Source organism: Oncorhynchus clarkii, chromosome 7 (genome assembly GCF_045791955.1).
Source record: "Oncorhynchus clarkii lewisi isolate Uvic-CL-2024 chromosome 7, UVic_Ocla_1.0, whole genome shotgun sequence".
NCBI lineage: Eukaryota > Metazoa > Chordata > Actinopteri > Salmoniformes > Salmonidae > Oncorhynchus > Oncorhynchus clarkii.
Window position 1 is genome coordinate 58,539,571 of NC_092153.1, and position 20,578 is coordinate 58,560,148.

Sequence of the window (20,578 nt, forward strand, 5' to 3'; positions counted from 1 at the left end):
CATGCCCCAACCTTGTTTTTTAAAGGTATCTGTAACCAACAGATGTATATCTGTATTCCCAGTCATGTGAAATCCATAGATTAGGCCCTAATGAATGTATATCAATTGACTGATTTCCTTACATGAACTGTAACTCTGTAAAATCTTGGCAAATTGTTGCATGTTGCGTTCATACAGTATTTTTGTTCAGTATACTTTTCAGCTTGTTAAAGACTAACTCATCATGTTAAGAGACCTGTCAACATTGCTCTCACTGTTTACCATTTATAAAAAGCAAGTAGAGAAAGAATAATTTCCTTTACTGTCAAAGCTCTTATTCAGAGTATGCATAAGCAGAGGGTGCAACATGTCAGCACCTCAGGAGTAAATGTCAGTTGGCTTTTCATAGCCGATCATTCAGAGTATCTCTACTGCTCCTGCTGTCTCTAGAGAGTTGAAAACAGCAGGTCTGGGACAGGTAGCACGTCCGGTGAACAGGTCAGGGTTCCATAACCGCAGGCAGAACAGTTGAAACTGGAGCAGTAGCACGGCCAGGTGGACTGGGGACAACAAGGAGTCATCAGGCCAGGTAGTCCTGAGGCATGGTCGTAGGGCTCAGGTTCTCCGAGAGAGAGAAAGAAAGAGAGAGAGAGAGAATTAGAGAGGGCATTCTTAAATTCACACAGGACACCGGATAAGACAGGAGAAATACTCCAGATATAACAGACTGATCCTAGGAGGTTGAGACAGGAGGGGTCGGGAGACACTGGCCCCATCCGACGATACCCCCGGACAGGGCCAAACAGGCAGGATATAACCCCACTCACTTTGCCAAAGCACAGCCCCCACACCACTAGAGGGATATCTTCAACCACCAACTTACCATCCTGAGACAAGGCCTGAGTATAGCCCACAAAGATCTCCGCCATGGCACAACCCAAGGGGTGGGACGCCAGCCCGGACAGGAAGATCACATCAGTGACTCAACCCACTCAAGTGACACACCCCTCCTAGGGACGGCATGGAAGAGCACCAGTAAGCCAGTGACACAGCCCCTGTAACAGGGTTAGAGGCAGAGAATCCCAGTGGAGAGAGGGGAACCGGTCAGGCAGAGACAGCAAGTGCGGTTCGTTGTTCCAGTGCTTTTCCATTCACCTTCATACTCCTGGGCCAGACTACACTCAATCATAGGACCTACTGAAGAGATGAGTCTTCAATAAAGACTTACAATTTGAGACCGAGGTGCGTCTCTCACATGGATAGGCAGACCATTCCAAAAAAATTTAGCTCTATAGGAGAAAGCCCTGCCTCCAGCTGTTTGCTTAGAAATTCTAGGGACAGTTAGGAGGCCTGCGTCTTGTGACCGTAGAGCACGTGTAGGTATGTACGGAAAGACCAAATCGGAAAGATAGGTAGGAGCAAGCCCATGTAATGCTTTGTAGGTTAGCAGTAAAACCTTGAAATCAGTCCTTGCCTTAACAGGAAGCCAGTGTAGAGGCTAGCACTGGAGTAATATGATACATTTTTTGGGTTCTAGTCAAGATTCTAGCAGTCACGTTTAGCACTAACTGAAGGTTATTTAGTGCTTTAACTGGGTAGCCGGAAAGTAGAGCATTGTAGTAGTCTAACCTAGAAGTGACAAAAGATGACAGTTCATCAGCTCTCTTCAGCAGAGGTGGCAAAATGCCTGTGCTGGCTTGTTGTCAGCAGACATACAAAATACTTATTTTCCACCATAATTTGCAAATAAATTCATAAAAAAATCCTACAATGTGATTTTCTGGATTCTGTTCCCCATTTTGTCTGTCATAGATGAAGTGTACCTATGATGAAAATTACTGGCCTCTCTCATCTTTTTAAGTGGGAGAACTTGCACAATTGGTGGCTGACTAAATACTTTTTTGCCCCACTGTAAGTATTCACAGTCCTGAGTCAATACTTCTGAGTATTTCTGTGTATATTTCTAAGTCTCTAAGGATGGCGCAACATTTGCCCATTATTCTTTACAAAATTCTTCAAATTCTGTCAAATTGGTGGTTGATCATTGCTAGACAAACATTTTCTGGTCTTGCCATAACTGTAACTCGGCCACTCAGGAACATTCACTGTCTTCTTGGTAAGCAAATCCAGTGTAGATTTGGCCTTGTGTTTTAGGTCATTGTCCTGCTGAAAGGTTACTTAATCGCCCAGTGTCTGGTGTAAAGTAGACTGAACCAGAGTTTCCTCTAGGATTTTGCCTGTGCTTAGCTCCATTCCATGTATTTATTTTAACCTGAAACACTCCCTAGTCCTTAACGATTACAAGCATACCCATAACATGCAGCCTCCACTATGCTTGAAATTATGGAGAGTGGTACTCAACAATGTGTTGTATTGGATTTGCCCCAAACATAACACTTTGTATTCAGGAAAAAAAATTCATTTATTTGCCACATTTGTTGCAGTATTACTTTAATGCCTTTTTGTGAACAGGATGCATGTTTGGGAATATTTTTTATTCTGTACAGGCTTCCTTCTTTTCACTCTGTGAATTAGGTTAATATAGTGGAGTAACCACACTGTTGTTGATCCATGCTCAGTTTTCTCCTAATCACAGCCATTAAACTCTGTAACTGTTTTAAAATCACCATTGGCCTCATGGTGAAATCCCTGAGCGGTTTCCTTCCTCTCTGGCAACTGAGTTAGTGTATTGATACACCATCCAAAGTGTAATTAATAACTTCACCATGCTCAAAGGGATATTCAGTCTGCTTTCTTTTTTTTTTACCCATCTACCAATAGCTGCCCTTCCAGGCAAGGCATTTCAGATTTTCATTTGTATTGTGTGTAGGCCAATGACAATAAAATCTAAAGGCAATCATTTTTAAATTCAGGCTGTAGCAACAAAATTTGGAAAAAGTCAAGGGGTGTGAATGCACTGTATCTATCACTGTCTGATGATGGCTCATTGCTTTACAACAGAGCTCTCTTATTCTTTTATTGAATGGTTTTCCTGCCATCCAAATCTGTAGAAACAAAAAGTCCGGAGCCGCCAGAGTCTCCCGCCTGTCCGGAGCCGCCAGAGTCTCCCGCCTGTCCGGAGCCGCCAGTCCGCCAGGATCCTCCAGAGCCGCCGGACAGATGCCCACCCAGACCCTCCCCTATAGGTTCAGGTTTTGTCACGTTCTGACCATTGTTCTTTTGGGTTTTCTTTGTTTTAGTGTTGGTCTGGACGTGAGCTGAGTGGGCATTCTATGTTGTGTGTCTAGTTTTCCCATTTCTATGTTTGGCCTGATATGGTTCTCAATCAGAGGCAGGTGTTAATCATTGTCTCTGATTGGGAACCATATTTAGGTAGCCTGTTTTGTGTTGGGTTTTGTCTTCTGTCTTTGTGTCTATGCACCAGATAGGACTGTTTCGGTTTTTCACATTTGTTGTTTTGGTATTTTGTAGTGTTCACGTTTATGGTCTTTATTAAACATGTTGAACACTAACCATGCTGCGTTTTGGTCCGATCCTTCGTCCACAGAAGAAAACCCTTACACACAGTTACCTAAGAGTGCAGCTCTTGATTTTCACAAGCTTTTACAACAATTATAGAACTGGAGTGGACAAACGAGTGGACAAACAAGTTCGTCAACCTTCTTCAACATAATGATAAAACCATAATGATAAAAACACTTTCATTAATGGTTGGCAGAAATACAATATATTTTAGACCATGCCTCCACATATGCTAATGAATCCCCACCAGCACATTGCCACCACCTACATTTCAAAGTACGGTAATGATTGTCTCTTATATTGAATATGTGGAGTAGCTACTGATAGAGTTTCTGTATCCCAATATGGATATTTCTAAGAATGTGCAGGATTTTTTTTTTTATATAGTTAAGTGCCCACTCAACTGTCTAGGTAGAGTGCTCTGCTTTTTTATTTTTTCAGGAGGGGAGTAGGCTACATGCAGCTATGTACATGTTTTACACAAAATACACTATCAAATGTTGGTACAAACATAGTTGTCAGTATTGCAAACATAAACAGGCAGTCTAGTGATTTCATGTTCTTCTCAGCTGCTGAGTTACATGCAGCTATTCACTCTCACCATGATGCCTAGAATGTTCGGCTGCCCAGAATGTTCGGCTGCCCAGATGTGGAACACAGCAAGACACAGGCTGTGTTCGAGAGCATCACAACCATGATGTATCATGGCTAAATTATGACTGACTGACTGATCTACAAATACCAATAAGTCATTATTTATGATGCAAGGTGATTTGTAGATCAGTTAGTCGGCAGTTGCCTGCACTGTCGGCTGCAATGTCGAACAAGCCCACAGACACGCGGTCTAATTAGTGATTGAATGTTATTTTTTCATCATCATAGCAAACATTGGCTAAGCGGCTCAGGAGACAGACAGGCAGTCAAAGTAGTGTTCTTTTTTTGGAACTACGATATGACAGCAACTATAAAGATTAGCCTACATCATTACACAAAACATTTTTTTTGCCGAGATTCATGTGTACGCTAAATATATACTTGAGGCTGATATTTGAGGCTACTCTTCACCGACTTCATCCTGCCATAACCCCAATGATAGATTTGATTTCTGAAGCCAATGTGGCATGTTTCATTTATTTTCTTTCTATGAATTTGGCTGTATTCTTAGACTCTCTGGAACACGAGTGCATGGATCCCCAATCTACCTCTGTTGCACTTTCATTAAATGGGGTGCACAAATCTGTCTGCTTTGTTTGCCACAGAAACTGTTACTGTTCTGCAGTAGGCCTGATTTCGAACCCAGGTAGTTATATTGGTGCTGTCACATGCAGGAGACCTGGTTCGAACCCAGTCAGTCACAAGAGCAAGATTAAAAGGAGTGATGACAGGGCTATTCAACTATTTTCTTATAGGGGCCAAATTGCCCTTTTTGTGACACTCCCTTTTAACATGTCCTGCGCAGCCTTTGAGGGGAACAGAAGGCACGTCCATGTTCCAGAGAGTCTATACGTTCAGGAATAGCTTATAGCCAAAACGGTTCAAATGCTATGTAGCAGTCAACATGCTACATTGGCTTCAGAAACCACCGGAAGCTTATTTTTACCACAGAGACCCTTTCATTCTATCTGATCTTCTCTACCTTTCCTGGCTGGCAAAGTACCAGAGAACTGAATTTGAAAATGTAATCTGGATGGGGCTCCCGAGTGACACAGCGGTCAAGGCACTGCATCTCAGTTCTAGAGGCGTCACTACAGACCCTGGCTCGATTCCAGGCTGTATCACAACCGCCCGTGATTGGCATGCACAGTATGAAGCAATATGTGTATTATACCTTTTATTGTACATAGCGTCATAGTGAGGGACAGATTTGGTGCAATAGGACAGATATAGAAGTTCCAAAATCATCATGATGAAAAATAAAAATAATAATGTTATTTTATTGTTTTTATTGCAACATTGTTTACAGTACAATAAATGCCAGCATTGTATTCAAATATATTGACATACAATAAAATAAAGACATAAAATGAAGGGCAAAATAGTTTAAAAGCACTTTAAAAATTATTACATTTCTCTTTTTAATTATCTGACTAAAACTACAGTTCTGGCTTTTTACATTATACAAACTAGATATGCATATTGAATATAAAGGGTTTACATTTATATACATTATTTAGAAATGCTGGTTGAAGTCGATATTTCATGAACTATACCAATTTCATTAAATCACACAAGGAAATGAGAGAACTGTATAAGGAGCGTTACCAGACAGTCAGATATCATCTCAGCCACTTTCTGAATGTCTCCCCCTGGTGTTACACATGGTATGTGTAAGGGCTGATCTGTCAGAGAATAACATACCAGTTGTATATGAAATCAGAATAACACAAACATGTTGTTAAAATATGACTTTAAACATGGATCTTTATTTAAATAGAAACAAATTCATCCAATAAGCTATTAAATAAATGAGTAATAGATAGAGAGAGCAGAGCTGGCTGATCCTGATGTACTGTATACCGGCTCATGCAGACTGGTTATTCTTTAAGGAAACATGTATTAATGATTGATTGAGAGAAGAGTTTGTTGCGCTTTACAACCAAGTTTGACAGCACAATGATACAATACTCATATACAAAATTACAGCACTCACTGTAGTGTGGAATCTGTAACTTCATCACAAGGAAAACAACAGAGAGAGACAGGGGACATTCCATCTGACTACTGTATCAAACCTGCTCAACACCTGCAAGAGTTGGCAGACAGTCCCCAAAAGCAGCTACAGGGATGCTTAGAAACTGACCAGAAATACTATTCCACTCATACCTGACAACAGAGCAGTCTGAGATTATCAAAGGTTCATAGTCAGGCTTTGAATCTTATTTGACTAATTTGGTAAGAGTCAATGGGATTCATAAGCCTAGGATTTACACATTACACTTATGGTTCATGTATCCATTGATCGTTTCACAATACAATAGTGTATAAGTAAGTACCACAATTAAAAGACAGTAGAGCCATATTTCATTTCAACAACACAGACACACTCACAATCTTTACAGTACATCCACTGTACATAATTGGGTTTGCTCCATACTGGAGCAGACAAACAGACACACAGCATGATCACACACCATGTACACACCATGTTCACACACCATGTACACACCATGATCACACACCATGTTCACACACCATGTACACACCATGTTCACACACCATGTACACGCCATGTTCACACACCATGTTCACACTTAAATCACTGCAGGGCTGCTGAACACTATGCAGACAGAACAGGAGAGAAAGAGCTTCAAGTAGTTGGAGGAAACGTCTTTGTACCATGTTAGACCTTAAATACATGTTGTTTTGTAATGTAACATACATAGGATTATACAGTTTACTTAGGCTTTAGACGTTTAGATTTTTCAGAGATTGACATTTGTATTATAAAGGGTTGTCCCTTAAAATCATATCTATAAAACGTATGAGTATCTTACAAATAAATTGTTTGCATTTCAATTGATTATTGGCTATAGGAAGAAGTTGTACATATCAGCTGACAGTGCTATACCCACCTACTTCGCAGTGATGTTAGAGAGGCGTTGATACAACATTGTGTGCTTATCATGGCACCATGTCACTAGACTGAACTTTAGTTAGGGAAAAAAACATTCTTGTCCTAGAAATAACCATATTTACACACGTCATCCTTGATTCTCCACATAATGAATTGACACCGTGAGTTTTCTTTAGATTTTTGGGTTGTCTCTGATCACGTTCAGTAAATGTTCAGAAACAACACAACAACAAACCCAGGTAGAGAGCCTCCTCCGCCACTAAGGACACTGGTCCTAGTGAGAGCTCAAATGATCTAAACATGACAATGCAGAGATATACACCCCCACCGATCCAGGACCAAGTTAACGATAACCTCCACCTCTAAAATAGACCCTCATACTGAGATTATAGCCAGGCATTCCTTCAATTTTAGACATCAGAGCTGCTCCTTGAACCATGAAAAAACTATTCTGATATGGTTCAGTGCAAGTAACAAAGAGACACACCAATGTGATATGATAGCCTTGATACTGTTGCTGAGGATAGACTCAAAAAGGTCCATATTATACCCTTTATCAAATAAAAATTATACAAAAATAAATCTCTCTGTATACATATCATACTCTACTGTAATGGTAGAGTCAACCTACTCTATACACACTGTATACACTGTACAGTCGCATATCAGTTGTATGGTTCCATCCTCTGATATCTGTGAGGACTGAAGCCGAGCGTCTAGTAGGACGACACCTGGCCACCAGGGTGACAGCAGCACGGGTCACTGGATGATGCCATTGTCCAATAGCTTTTAATGCCACATTTCCTCAGCTATTTCACAGAATCTTGCCATGACCTAATTTCATGAATAAATGAATACAGTAGACTTTGGCTACAAATATAAAATAACTGTCCAGCCCCCAACGATCTGTTGTGCCTTCTTCTCCCCTACTGTTGAAGAACGCTACGTGGTTGTTTAGACTAAAGTGTGGCAGTTAGATTCTTGCTGTGATTCACAGAGTACAAGTTTATAGGGTAATGGGTTATGGGTCTGGTCTGGGGGCAGGGCTGGAATGGGAGGTGGTGGCAGATTCAGCGAGCCAGCTTGACTTTACATTTGTTTCGAATGCACTATCTTCTTCCAGCGGGCAGCAGAAACCTCCAGAAGACTGAACTCCCCATTTCTAGACACTCTGGCCCACTCTTTCTGGAGGAAGAGATAGTACATCCTCTACAAAATATGATCCATGAAAACACAGAGAAAATACCATACAGGTCTAGATTTACAACATAAAAACTGAAGACGGTAGAAGCCGTCTAGTGACCGCTGCTGGCTTTGCTACTCCCCGACGTCCAATCAATGAGGATAAAGCTCAGGCTCATTATCATAAACAGGAAGCCTATTCCAGCGAAGCAGGCAGCCTGCGAGAGAGAGGTAGATGAGAGGGAGAGAGAGAGAGAGAGAGTGAGAAAGAGGGAGGGAGAGAAAGAGAGAGAGAAAGAGAGAGAGGGGGGGGAGAGAGTAGAGGAGAGAGAGTGAGGAAGGATGTGAGAGGGGTAATGCACATAGTTGATGACTCTGTCACTGAGTTTCAGCCTTAATGCACTCAAAGCTATTGAATCATTATTATTGTAGTCTAGGGCTTGTGTATACATTTCTGAATTGTAATTATGATATTAGAGTGGCATGACATTAAAACTGCCTTACTCACTCAGCAAATATATCGAAAGGATTCTGAATGGATGAGTGAATAAAATGGATCTGCATCGTCTATATTTAGCAATTCAAACATTGTTTCAGCAGATAATCTCCAGGCACACTCTCTGTAGTTATTCTAATCTAATTGAAAGCTCACAGTCAAATTCCTATTATGTTATATTCTATTATGTTCTATTATGTTATATTCTATTATGTTATATTATGTTATATTCTATTATGTTATCATCTATTGTGTTATATTCTATTATATTCTATTATGTTATATTTTATTATGTTATATTATATTTTGTTATATTCTATTATGTTATATTATGTTATATTCTATTATGTATTATTATATTATGTTATATTCTATTGTTATATTCTATTATGTTATATTGTATGATGTTATATTCTATTATGCTATATTATATTATGTTATATTCTATTATGTTATATGCTATTGTTATATTCTATTATGTTATATTCTATTATGTTATATTCTATTATGTTATATTCTATTGTTATATTCTATTATGTTATATTCTATTGTTATATTCTATTATGTTATATTCTTTTGTTCTATTCTATTCTATTCTGTTCTATTATGTTCAATTCTATTATGTTCAATTCTATTATGTTATATTATATTGTTATATTCTATTGTTATATTCTATTGTTATATTATATTATGTTATATTATATTGTTACATTCTATTATGTTATATTCTATTATGTTATATTCTATTATGTTATATTCTATTATGTGCACTTATGCTTAATTGTTTACATGCCCATACTAAACAAACCGGAAAGATATTTGTCACGTGGGCTCCCAAGTGACACAGCAGTCTGAGGCACTGCATCTCAGTGCTAAAGGCATCACTACAGACCATGGTTCGATTCCAGGCTGTATCACAACCGTCCGTGATTGGGAGTCCCATTGGGCGGCGCACAATTGGCCCAGCATCGTTAGAGTTTGGCCAGGGTAGAACGTCATTGTAAATAAGAATTTGTTCTTAACTGACTTGTCTTGTTAAATAAAATATGTGTAAAAAATACATATACATGACAGTAGTCTTTGGCGCTAGGGGACATCGCTCACCAGGATTTTGGGGGTGGAGCGCATGGGCTCCTCCTCTTCGGGTACGATGCGGATGTAGAAAACAGCAGGGAAGATGAAGATGAGGCAGGGGGCAGATGTGGCACCTGAGCGAGGAGAGGACAAAGACACTCTTTAGCCATTATGTCAAACAATGAGCTTCACAGAACTGTAGAATAACAAGAGCGCAATTTAACAGTGAGGAGGTAGCCTAGCGATGTCACGACTGTCAGAATGACACCAGCAGAAACTAAATAAATACAATACAAAAGGCTTTATTGGCATGGAAAGTCTTAAACTTAGTGTTAAACACAACAGATTACTGTTCACTCAAAAATACGAATGAAACTACTCAGAGTAGGGGACAATAAAATGCTAAAACTAAGGCATTATAATCCTTGAGGAAATGATTGAACATTTCAGTTGCATAACGATCACAAGACTTTGATTAAGGTTTATAGTATGCATTCCTGAGGTGATTTAAGAGCTTTCCCCTAAAATGTCTCCAAATCCGTCATTGAGGATTTCATGCATAAGGTCTAGGGCGAAATGAAAGATGCTATGATCATTAAACTGTGGGGTGGCAGGTAGCCTAGAGGTTAGAGTGTTGGACTAGTAACCGAAAGGTTGCAAGATCAAATCCCCAAGTTGACGAGGTAAAGATCTGTTGTTCTGCCCCTGAACATGTTCCTAGCACATCATTGAAAATAAGAATTTGTTCTTAAAGGGCTTACCTAGTTAAATGAAGGTAAATAAACTGTGAGGACACTTGGTTTACTGTAGAGTATGTGAGGGCAAATAGATCTCTGTCTGTCTGTACAATTTCATTTCCTCTTAGTAAAGTCATGATGCAGAAGATTAGACTGCTTCATTCCAAAAGGGTCTGAATTAAAAGTATATTCCTGAAGTAAAGTTAATAATTGTTTTACATTTTGGCACAAATTTGAATTATGCATTCTACAACTGCCTATGAGCGAAAGCTTAGGAATGAAGATGATTTGTAAAAAAAATCAAACTTAATCAAGTACCAAATGTTTGAATTTTTTTTACAAATCATCTTCATTCCTAAGCTTTCGCTCATAGGCAGTTGTGCCCTTTTCTATCCAATTTCAGGTAGCCTTGCCTTGCGTCATAAGGAATAGTTTCTAGAGATGTGCATTTAAAAAATTCCTACCAATGATGCCGAAGATGCCCAGGATGTTAGGCGCGAAGATGACCAGCATGTTGATGAGAGTGAGCAGGGTGACAGCGATGGCAATGTGGCGTGGCCAGTAGAATGTCTTGTTGGGGAAAAACAACTGCTGGATGGCTCTCCTTACCTGATGAGAACATGAGGAGAAAAGCACAGTCACAACACTATTCTTATTCACAGACACACCCTTTCATCAAAGAGGAGCAGAAATCCACTGCTTTAATATAATAATATGCCCTTTTTACAGATGCGTTTAACAAAAGTGACAGCCAGTTTACATTTTAAGTAAACATAATATAGTGCATTTGGAAGGTATCCAGACCCCTTCCCCTTTTCCACATTTTGTTAAGTTACAACCTTATTCTAAAATGGATTACATGTATTTGTTTCCTCATCAAAGTACACACAGTGTCCCATAATGACAAAGTGAAAACAGGTGTTTAGACATTTTCTGAAATATGTTACAAATAAAAACAGAAATACCTTATTTACATAAGTATTCAGACCTACGAGACTCGAAATTGAGCTCAGTTGCATCCTGTTTCCAATGATCATCCTTGAGATGTTTCTACAACTTGATTGGCTTTCACCTGTATTCAATTCAATTGGTTGGACATGATTAGGAAAGGCACACACCTGTCTGACAGTTGATAGTGCATTTCAGAGCAAAAACCAAGCCTTGAGGTCGAAGGAATTATCTGTAGAGCTCCGAGAAAGGATTGTGTCGAGGCACAGATCTGGGGAAGGGTACCAAAACATTTCTGCAGAATTGAAAGTTCCCAAGAACACAGTGGCCTCCATCATTCTTAAATTTAAGAAGTTTGGAACCACCAAGACTCTTCCTAGAGCTGGCCGCCCGGCCAAACGGAGCAATCGGGGAGAAGGCCCTTGGTCAGGGAGGCGACCAAGAACCCGATGGTCACTCTGACAGAGCTCCAGATTTCCTCTGTAGAGATGGGAGAACCTTCCAGAAGGACAACCATGTCTGCAACACTCCACCAATCAGGCCTTTATTGTAGAGTGACCAGACAGAAGATACTCCTCAGTAAAAGGCACATTATTTTTTTTCAGCGGCAGGGACTGGGAGACAAGTCATGATCAAGAGAAAGATGAATGGAGCAAAGTACAAAGCGATCCTTGATGAAAACCTGCTCCAGAATGCTCAGGACCTCAGATTGGACCGAAGTTTAACCTTCCAACAGGACAACGACCCTAAGCACACAGCCAAGACAATGCAGGAGTGGCTTTGGGACAAGACTCTGAATGTCCTTGAGTGGGCCAGCCAGAGCCCGGACTTGAACCCAATCGAACATCTCTGGAGAGATCTTAGAATAGCTGTGCAGCGACGCTCCCCATCCAACCTGAGAGAGCTTGAGAGGATCTGCAGACAAGAATGGGAAAATTCCCAAAATACAGGTGTGCCAAGCCTGTAGCATCTTACCCAAGAAGACTCAAGGCTGTAATCGCTGCCAAAGGTGCTTCAACTAAGTAATGAGTAAAGGGTCTGAATACTTATGTAAATGTGATATATACGTTTGTTTTTGTATACATTTGCAACAATTTCTAAAAAACAGTTTTTGCTTTGTCATTATATGGTATTGTGTGTAGATTAATGAGGAAATACATGTTTTTTCAATCCATTTTAGAATAAGGCTGTGACGTAAAAAATGTGGAAAATGGATACTTTCTGAATGCACTGTACATCTTTACTTACACAGTTTCATTGGGCCAGACACCATTTGTGCTGAGGTAACTAGGCTACTCACAGGGAAGAGCACAATGGGGACGGTGAGTGTGACAGCAGTGAGCACGGCCAGACGGACACACAGGATCAGGGTGTCGTACGGGTCCAGACGGCTGTAGGTGTGCAGCAGCTCTGACTCCACCTCACCTATAGGGGGCCGACACACAGGAGGAGGGCTTAGAGAAGCATCAATAACCACCAACTCCAGTAAGAGCAGAAAATGTAGTACAAATTATATGCAACATATCATTCACAACAATGTTTTTTCCATCAGAAGGCATACAAAATCTGTCTTACACGTTAGATGCTGCTCATCATTTTGCTCAGAGCCTTATACTGAGATATAGGTAACTGCCAAAATAAAGGAAACACCAACATAAAGTGTTTTAATAGGGCGCTGGACCACCACGAGCCAGAACGGCTTCAGTGCACCTTGGCATAGATTCTACAAGTGTCTGGAAATCTATTGGAGGGATGCGACACCATTCTTCCACCAGAAATTCCATAATTTGGTGTTTTGTTGATGGTGATGGAAAACATTGAGATCTGGAGATAATTTTCATGCTCATCAAACCATTCAGTGACCACTCGTGCCCTTTGGATGGGGGCATTGTCATACTATCGCAGCATAGCCATGGTAGCCAAAATAATGGCCTGCCCAGAATTATACCCTAAGCATGAAAGGATGTTAATTGTTTAATTAACTCAGGAACCACACCTGTGTGGAAGCACCTGCTGTCAATATACTTTGTATCCCTCATTTAAACAAGTGTTTCAATTATTTTGGCTACCATGGCTATGCTGCCATAGTATGACAATGCCTCCATCCAAAGGGCACGCGTGGTCACTGAATGGTTTGATGAGCATAACGGTGTTTCCGTTATCTGTATATACTACAGTAATATAGTGCTCTGACTGTGCTTATAACAATGTCATAGAATAGAATCACTGGGATATTACAAACCGGTCTGACATGAACAATGGCCACTAGGAGGAGTAGTTACTTCATTATGTTTCTCTACCACTATCTAAACTTCTGAAGCCACATGACATGACCCATCGTCCCATCTGAGACTAACTAACTGATTTTATAACAGCCTCTCAAGCCTAAAAGAGCTGTGTCCATGCAAATGGATGGCAAATGTGAGAAGTGGCTTTGCTGTTAGCGAAATGAACTAGCCTGAAACTCATGTAAAATGGGCCTGAGAAAAAGCATGAGATTCAGCAGCAGGATGAGCAGCAGTGAAAAGAGAGAGAGACGGAGAGAAAACGGGAGAGGGAGAGAAAGAGAGAGAAAAGGAAGGGGGAGAGAGAGAGAACATGGGAGAGAGAGAGAGAGAGAGAACAGGGGAGAGGGAGAGAGAGAGAGAACATGAGAGGGAGCGAGAGAGAGAGAACATGAGAGAGAACATGAGAGAGAGAGAGAGAGAGAGAGAGAGAGAGAACGGGAGAGGGAGAGAGAGAGAACAGGGGAGAGGGAGCAAGAGAGAGAACATGAGAGAGGGAACGAGAGAGAGAGAACATGAGAGAGAACATGAGAGAGAGAGAGAGAGAGAGAGAGAGAGAGAGAGAGAGAGAGAGAGAGAGAGAGAGAGAGAGAGAGAGAGAACAGGGGAGAGGGAGAGAGAGAGAGAACATGAGAGAGAGAGAGAGAGAGAGAGAGAGAGAGAGAACAGGGGAGAGGGAGAGAGAACATGAGAGAGAGAGAGAGAGAGAGAGAGAACAGGGGAGAGAGAGAGAGAGAGAGAGAGAGAGAACAGGGGAGCGGGAGCGAGAGAGAGAGAACAGGGGAGAGGGAGAGAGAGAGAGAACATGAGAGAGAGAGAGAGAGAGAACAGGGGAGAGGGAGAGAGAACATGAGAGAGAGAGAGAGAGAGAGAGAGAGAACAGGGGAGAGAGAGAGAGAGAGAGAGAGAGAGAGAGAGAGAGAGAGAGAGAGAGAGAGAGACAGAACAGGGGAGAGCGAAAGAACAGGGGAGAGGGAGCGTGAGTGAGATAGGGAGCAGGGGAGTGGGAGAGAAAGAGGTAATGACATGGAGGTGAGGTGCCTCACCATAGAAGGTCAGGTATCCAAACAGAGCAGCCAGGAAGTACATGGTGTACATGACTACAATGGAGATGTTGGACACATGCTGCATCCTTTGCTTGGTGGGGCTGAAATCAGAGAATATTGCATGATGTGATGTCACACACACTTACACACAGCATACACACAGACACACCAACATACCCACAAAGACACAAACAAAAAAGGCCAGTTTTATCTTTTGTCATCATACTGTACTTTGACTGAGATTGTTTCAGAAGTTACATAAGATCCAAGACTCAAAGGAATGTAATATTGTGGCTGAACATGTCAGATGAATCTAAAGAGACAGATGTTATAGTGGGTTCAACAAGGCAGCAGGATGATTATCCAGATTATGACCAGGCTAGCCATGTGTATTTACACATGGCATTACTGAGAATGCAAGGCAGTGTGCTATATGACACAGGCATATGAGTAGCCAAGCACATAGCTGACATAATGATTTTCCTATCTGCAGTGTGACTGAACTGAATTCAGGGTCCAACAGTAAACAGCTACAGCGCTGCATCCTGTTGCAAGTGGAGCACCTACTTTTTGAGCTCGGTGTAGATGGGCAGGACCTCAGGGTGGCACACAAAGGCAAATGCCAGGATTGGGATGGTGTAGGCCGTCTGGAAAAAATAGAACACTATGAAGTATGTTTGGACATTTTATTAGGATCCCCAATAGCTGTTGCAAAAGCAGCAGCTACTCTTCCTGGGGTCCACACAAAATATGAATCATAATACAGAATTACATAATACAGAACATCATTAGACAAGAACAGCTCAAGGACAGAACTACATACATTTTTAAAAAGGCACACATAGCCTACATATCAGTGCATACATACAAACTATCTAGGTCAACTAGGGGAGAGGCGTTGTGCCGTGAGGTGTTGCTTTATCTGTTTTTTGAAACCAGGTTTGCTGTTTATATGAGCAATATGAGATGGAAGTTCCATGCAATAAGGGCTCTGTATTATACTGTACGCTTTCTTGAATTTGTTCTGGATTTGGGGACTGTGAAAAGACCCCTGGTGGCATGTATGGTGGGATAAGTGTATGTGTCAGAGCTGTGTGTAAGTTGACTATGTAAACAATTTTGGGATTTTCACACATTAACACATGAATGTTTCTTACAAAAAGAAGAAGTGATGCAGTCAGTCTCTCCTCAACTCTTAGCCAAGAGAGACTGGCATGCATAGTATTTATATCAGCCCTCTGATTACAGTGAAGATCAAAATGTGCCACTCTATTCTGGGCCAGCTGCAGCTTAATAACTAGGTCTTTCCTTGCAGCACTCGACCATAATCAAGATAAGATAAAACTAGAGCCTGCAGGACTTGCTTTGTGGAGTGTGGTGTCAAAAAAGCAGAGCGTCTCTTTATTACAGACATGCCTCTCCCCAACTTTACAACCATTGAATCTATATATGTTTTGACCGTGACAGTTTACAATCTAAGGTAACACCAAGTCATTTTGTCTTAACATTTTGTTCAACAGCCATACCATTCATTACCAGATACAGCTGAGGTCAAGAACTTAGGGAATGATTTGTACCAAATACAATGCTCTTAGTTTTAGATGTTCAGGACCAGTTTATTACTGGCCACCCACACAGTCACCATGGCTGCACCAGCCCCAGCCGTCTTACCCCCAACCCATCGTTTTACTAGCCATTAGGGCCTTGACGCACACATCACACAGAGCTAATTGTTTCCCTGTGATTAACTTGGAACTACTGGCCAGCTTTAGCCGGCTAACCGATGCCTGGGCTGTAAGCTGATCAGCAGGAGGGATTGGCCTAACTAGCCTGGGTGACTAAGGAAATCTCACACATCTTTAAGGGATGCTAATAACAGGATTATATATGTATAACAATAGGATTATATATACATACTATACCAAAGAGAGAGAGAACTGTTACTGGGTCTGATAACCCAAACCCAAGGAGAGAGAGAACTGTTACTGTGTCTGATATCCCTAACCCAGAGAGAGACGACTGTTACTGTGTCTGATAACCCTAACCCAGAGAGAGAGAGGACTGTTACTGTGTATGATAACCCTAACCCAGAGTTGGGCCAAAGAGAGAGAGAACTGTTACTGGGTCTGATACAGCCCCAGAGACTGACGTGAGTCCCTGAGCGGTTCTACTCTCTAGTCAGACGGGAGCTGGCATTTCAGTCTGGTAACACAGACAATAAATCAATCAAATTTTTACATCAGTAGATGTCACAAAGTGCTGATACAGAAAACCAGAAGCATGGTGGCCAAGAAAAACTCCCTAAAAAGGCAGGAATCTAGGAAGAAACCTAGAGAGGAACCAGGCTCTGAGGGGTGGCCAGTCCTCTTCTGGCTGTGCCCAGTGGAGATTATAAGAGTACATGGCCATTAAGGCCAGATCGTTCTTCAAGATGTTCAAACTTTCATAGATGACCAGCAGGGTCAAATAATAATCAGAGTGGTTATTGGGAGTGCAACACGTCAGCACCATAGCCGAGCATTCAGAGGTTGAGACAGCGGGTGCGAGAGAGAGAGAGAGAGAGAGAGCTAGAGCGAGAGCACTGAGAGGCTGAACCCTAACCTTCACATGATGGATAATCCTACTGCATCCTATTCAGACGTGCATTACTCTTTCTGGAGCACAAGGGTCTGATGAATGCAGTGTGACTCAACACAGTGAGATTGTTCATAGCACAAACAGGTTAGTGTAAATTATAGATTCTTCCCATTGTCATTAGCAACATGCTACATTTTTACTTGAATAACAGGGCTGGAATGGATGGACTGATGGAGCTGACTATACAGGAACCCACCTGTGAGTTGAGGTTGACCATTTTCGGAATGCAGGCTGGGTTGTAACCAGTGTCATTGGTAACAGAAGTCACACTGGCTGTGCTGTTAAAGGTAAAGTCCGAAAAGGGACAGTGGGTGTGGAACTTCTTATAAATGACCTTTGGAGAGGAAAGAGGAGTTGGGTGGATGAGAGGAGGAGCCTGGAGGAAATGGGCCTGCATACATAATACTAGTCTACACAGAAAGGCTGGAAATATGTTAGGGCCCAGCCAGGGACAGAGAGCAGTGGACATGTATTAGAGCACAGCACTAAAACTAGGTCAGAGAAACACACACTCACACACACACATATGTACACACACACACACACACACACACACACACACACACACACACACACACACACACACACACAAATGCCGTTTGAAACTGCTGGTTACACAACTTGTCCACAAAAATCTGAGAGGAGAGTGGAATATTAAAGAGGTTGAACCGCTGATCAAATCAAATCAAATGTTATTTGTCACATACACGCGTTTAGCAGATGTTATTGCCGGGGGTAGCGAAATGCTTGTGTTTCTAGCTCAAACAGTGATGTAATATCATTCATCAATGTTTATGATGAGTATTTCTGTAATTTGATGTGGCTCTCTGCACTTTCACCGGATGTTTGTTTGAGACAATGTATTTCTGAACATAACACACCAATTTCAAATGAGGTTTTTGGACATAGAAATGAACTTGATCGAACAAAACACACATTTATTGTCTAACATGGAGTCCTGGAAGTGCCATCCGGTGAAGATCATCAAAGGTTAGGGATTCATTTTAACGCTATTTCTGTCTTTTGTGACACCTCTCCTTCTTTGGAATATGGCTGTATGTTTTTCTGTGGCTAGGCGCTGACCTAACATAATCGAAAGGTGTGCTTTCGCCGTAAAGCCTTTTTGAAATCAGACACTGTGGCTAGATTAACAAGACGTTTATCTTTAAAATGGTGTATAATACTTGTATGTTTGAGGAATTTTAATTATGAGATTTCTGTTGTTTTGAATTTGGCGCCCTGCAATTTCACTGGCTGTTGGCGAGGTGGGACGCTACCGTCCCACATATCCCAGAGAAGATAAATGCGGTGGTATGCACTTTCAGCTTTGCGCGAATGCTGCCATCAATCCATGGTTTCCAGTTTGCATAAAGTCCAGTGAAGTTCCTTGATGGCCGTCTTGGTATCCGCTTGGATGTACACGGCTGTGACGATAACCGAGGTGAGTTCTCTTGGGAGATAATACGTTCGGCATTCGATTGTGAGGAATTCTAGATCAGGTGAACAAAAGGACTTGAGTTCCTGTATGTTGTTACAATTACACCATGAGAGTCGTTAATCATGAAACATACAGCCCCGCCCTTCTTCTTACCGGAGAGATGTTTATTCCTGTCGCCGCGATGCACTGAAAATCTTGTTGGCTGTATGGACTCCGACAGCATGTCCTCAGCTAGCCATGTTTCCGGGAAACTGAGTATGTTACAATCCCAGATATCTCTTTGGAAAGCAACTCTTGCCCAGATTTCGTCAACTTTGTTAACTAGGGACTGGACATTAGCGAGCAATATACTCGGGAGCGGTGGGTGGTGTGCGCGCATCCGAAGCCTCACTAGAAGACAGCTCCGGCACCCTCTCCTCTGGTGGTGTCGTTTTGGGTCGGCCTCTGGAATCAGTTTGGGTCGACCTCTGGAATCACTTTGTCTGCCCTGGGAGATGCAGACAAAGGATCCACTTTGGGAAAGTCGTATTCCTGGTCGTAGTGCTGGTTGTGCTGGTAAGTTGACGTCTCTCTGATCTTCAATAGTTCTTCCCGGTTGTATGTAATAACACTTAAGGTTTTCTGGGCTAACAATGTAATAAATAATACATAAAAAAAACAAAATACTGCACAGTTTCCTAAGGACTAGAAGCGAAGCTGACATCTCTATCGGCACAGCACAACAAGGTGTGTCCAAGCATGTCTTGTATGCTGCTGCATAAATTATGTAACATGCCAGGGAGATATGTATACTGTAGCTAAGAAAGTAATACTACGTGTATGTTGTGTAGTAAGCTGTTAGTAGCCCATGTGCCTCACCCTAATAATTTGGTCTATTTTCCCCTCATCATTTGTCTACTGCTCTGACTTCGTGTTGCACAAGTAGCCTATAACCTGTTTTTGAGAAATGTAATCATTGAATATTGTAAGAGCTTTTATTGTCTGCTTATATGCCCCCTTTATTTATCCTACGGTTCTGACTTGGTGGACAGCGAGAATACTGTAAGAATGGCTCATGTTCTGAATTCTGTCACTGTACATTTTCAAAAGTGCTGAACAAATAGTTATATTGACTACGTCCGCCCTAGCTCGCTCATTAATGTCTTAATCGAAATTACGGATTGCCTTTAATCCGCTTGTTGTCCCCTTATGCCATAGTTTGTACATCTCAATTGTCAGTAGAAACCACATTTGTTTAAGCAAGTCAGCCGTATCAGCTATGTTTTTCTAAAAGGCTGAATTAACCGTTTCGCTGCCAGACAAGACCCAGCTGATAGCCAGGTGTAGATGTGGTATATTGCAATTAATGTGTTGTTTAGTGTTTTATTGTGTAGTGGCTTTGCTGGCATGCATCCCACATCCCCCCCCCCCTCCCCCCACTAAGATTTGCAAAAAACATGCTAAAATTGCCACTGGTTGACACACATGCATATTGAGATCCGTGCACGTAACTCGGACTGGTGTGTAACTCATGCATTGATGTCACTGGGAGATTTGCATACAAATTATGTTACACACAGCGTTCCAGATAGGGTTGGGTCCATTACAAGAGCACTGCAACAGGTGGAGGTCTACAGCTGTATAATATGACAGTACATACCGAGATGAGGAAGAAGACCATGCAGGTGAGAGAGAAGCCACTGGTGTAGCCCAGGTACCC

At 41.6% G+C, this 20,578-nt stretch overlaps 1 protein-coding gene across 4 annotated transcripts in view; it reads right to left on the bottom strand.

Moving 5' to 3' along the window:
* Positions 1 to 5,378: 5,378 nt before the first annotated feature.
* LOC139413555 (sodium-coupled neutral amino acid transporter 3-like) overlaps positions 5,379 to 20,578 on the bottom strand; it is a 70,813-nt gene continuing 55,613 nt past the window's right edge. For 3 of the 4 annotated variants that reach the window (XM_071161060.1, XM_071161063.1, XM_071161062.1), the window contains 8 exons: positions 20,519 to 20,577; positions 17,638 to 17,775; positions 15,372 to 15,451; positions 14,805 to 14,905; positions 12,774 to 12,898; positions 10,990 to 11,134; positions 9,819 to 9,922; positions 5,381 to 8,436 (listed from right to left, as the gene is read on the bottom strand). In XM_071161060.1, coding sequence (XP_071017161.1) covers positions 8,332 to 8,436; positions 9,819 to 9,922; positions 10,990 to 11,134; positions 12,774 to 12,898; positions 14,805 to 14,905; positions 15,372 to 15,451; positions 17,638 to 17,775; positions 20,519 to 20,577 — 857 coding nt within the window. In that variant the 3' untranslated portion in view covers positions 5,381 to 8,331. Of the gene's footprint in view, positions 8,437 to 9,818; positions 9,923 to 10,989; positions 11,135 to 12,773; positions 12,899 to 14,804; positions 14,906 to 15,371; positions 15,452 to 17,637; positions 17,776 to 20,518; position 20,578 lie in introns of all 4 variants that reach the window. The other variant, XM_071161061.1, reaches the window with a different exon arrangement.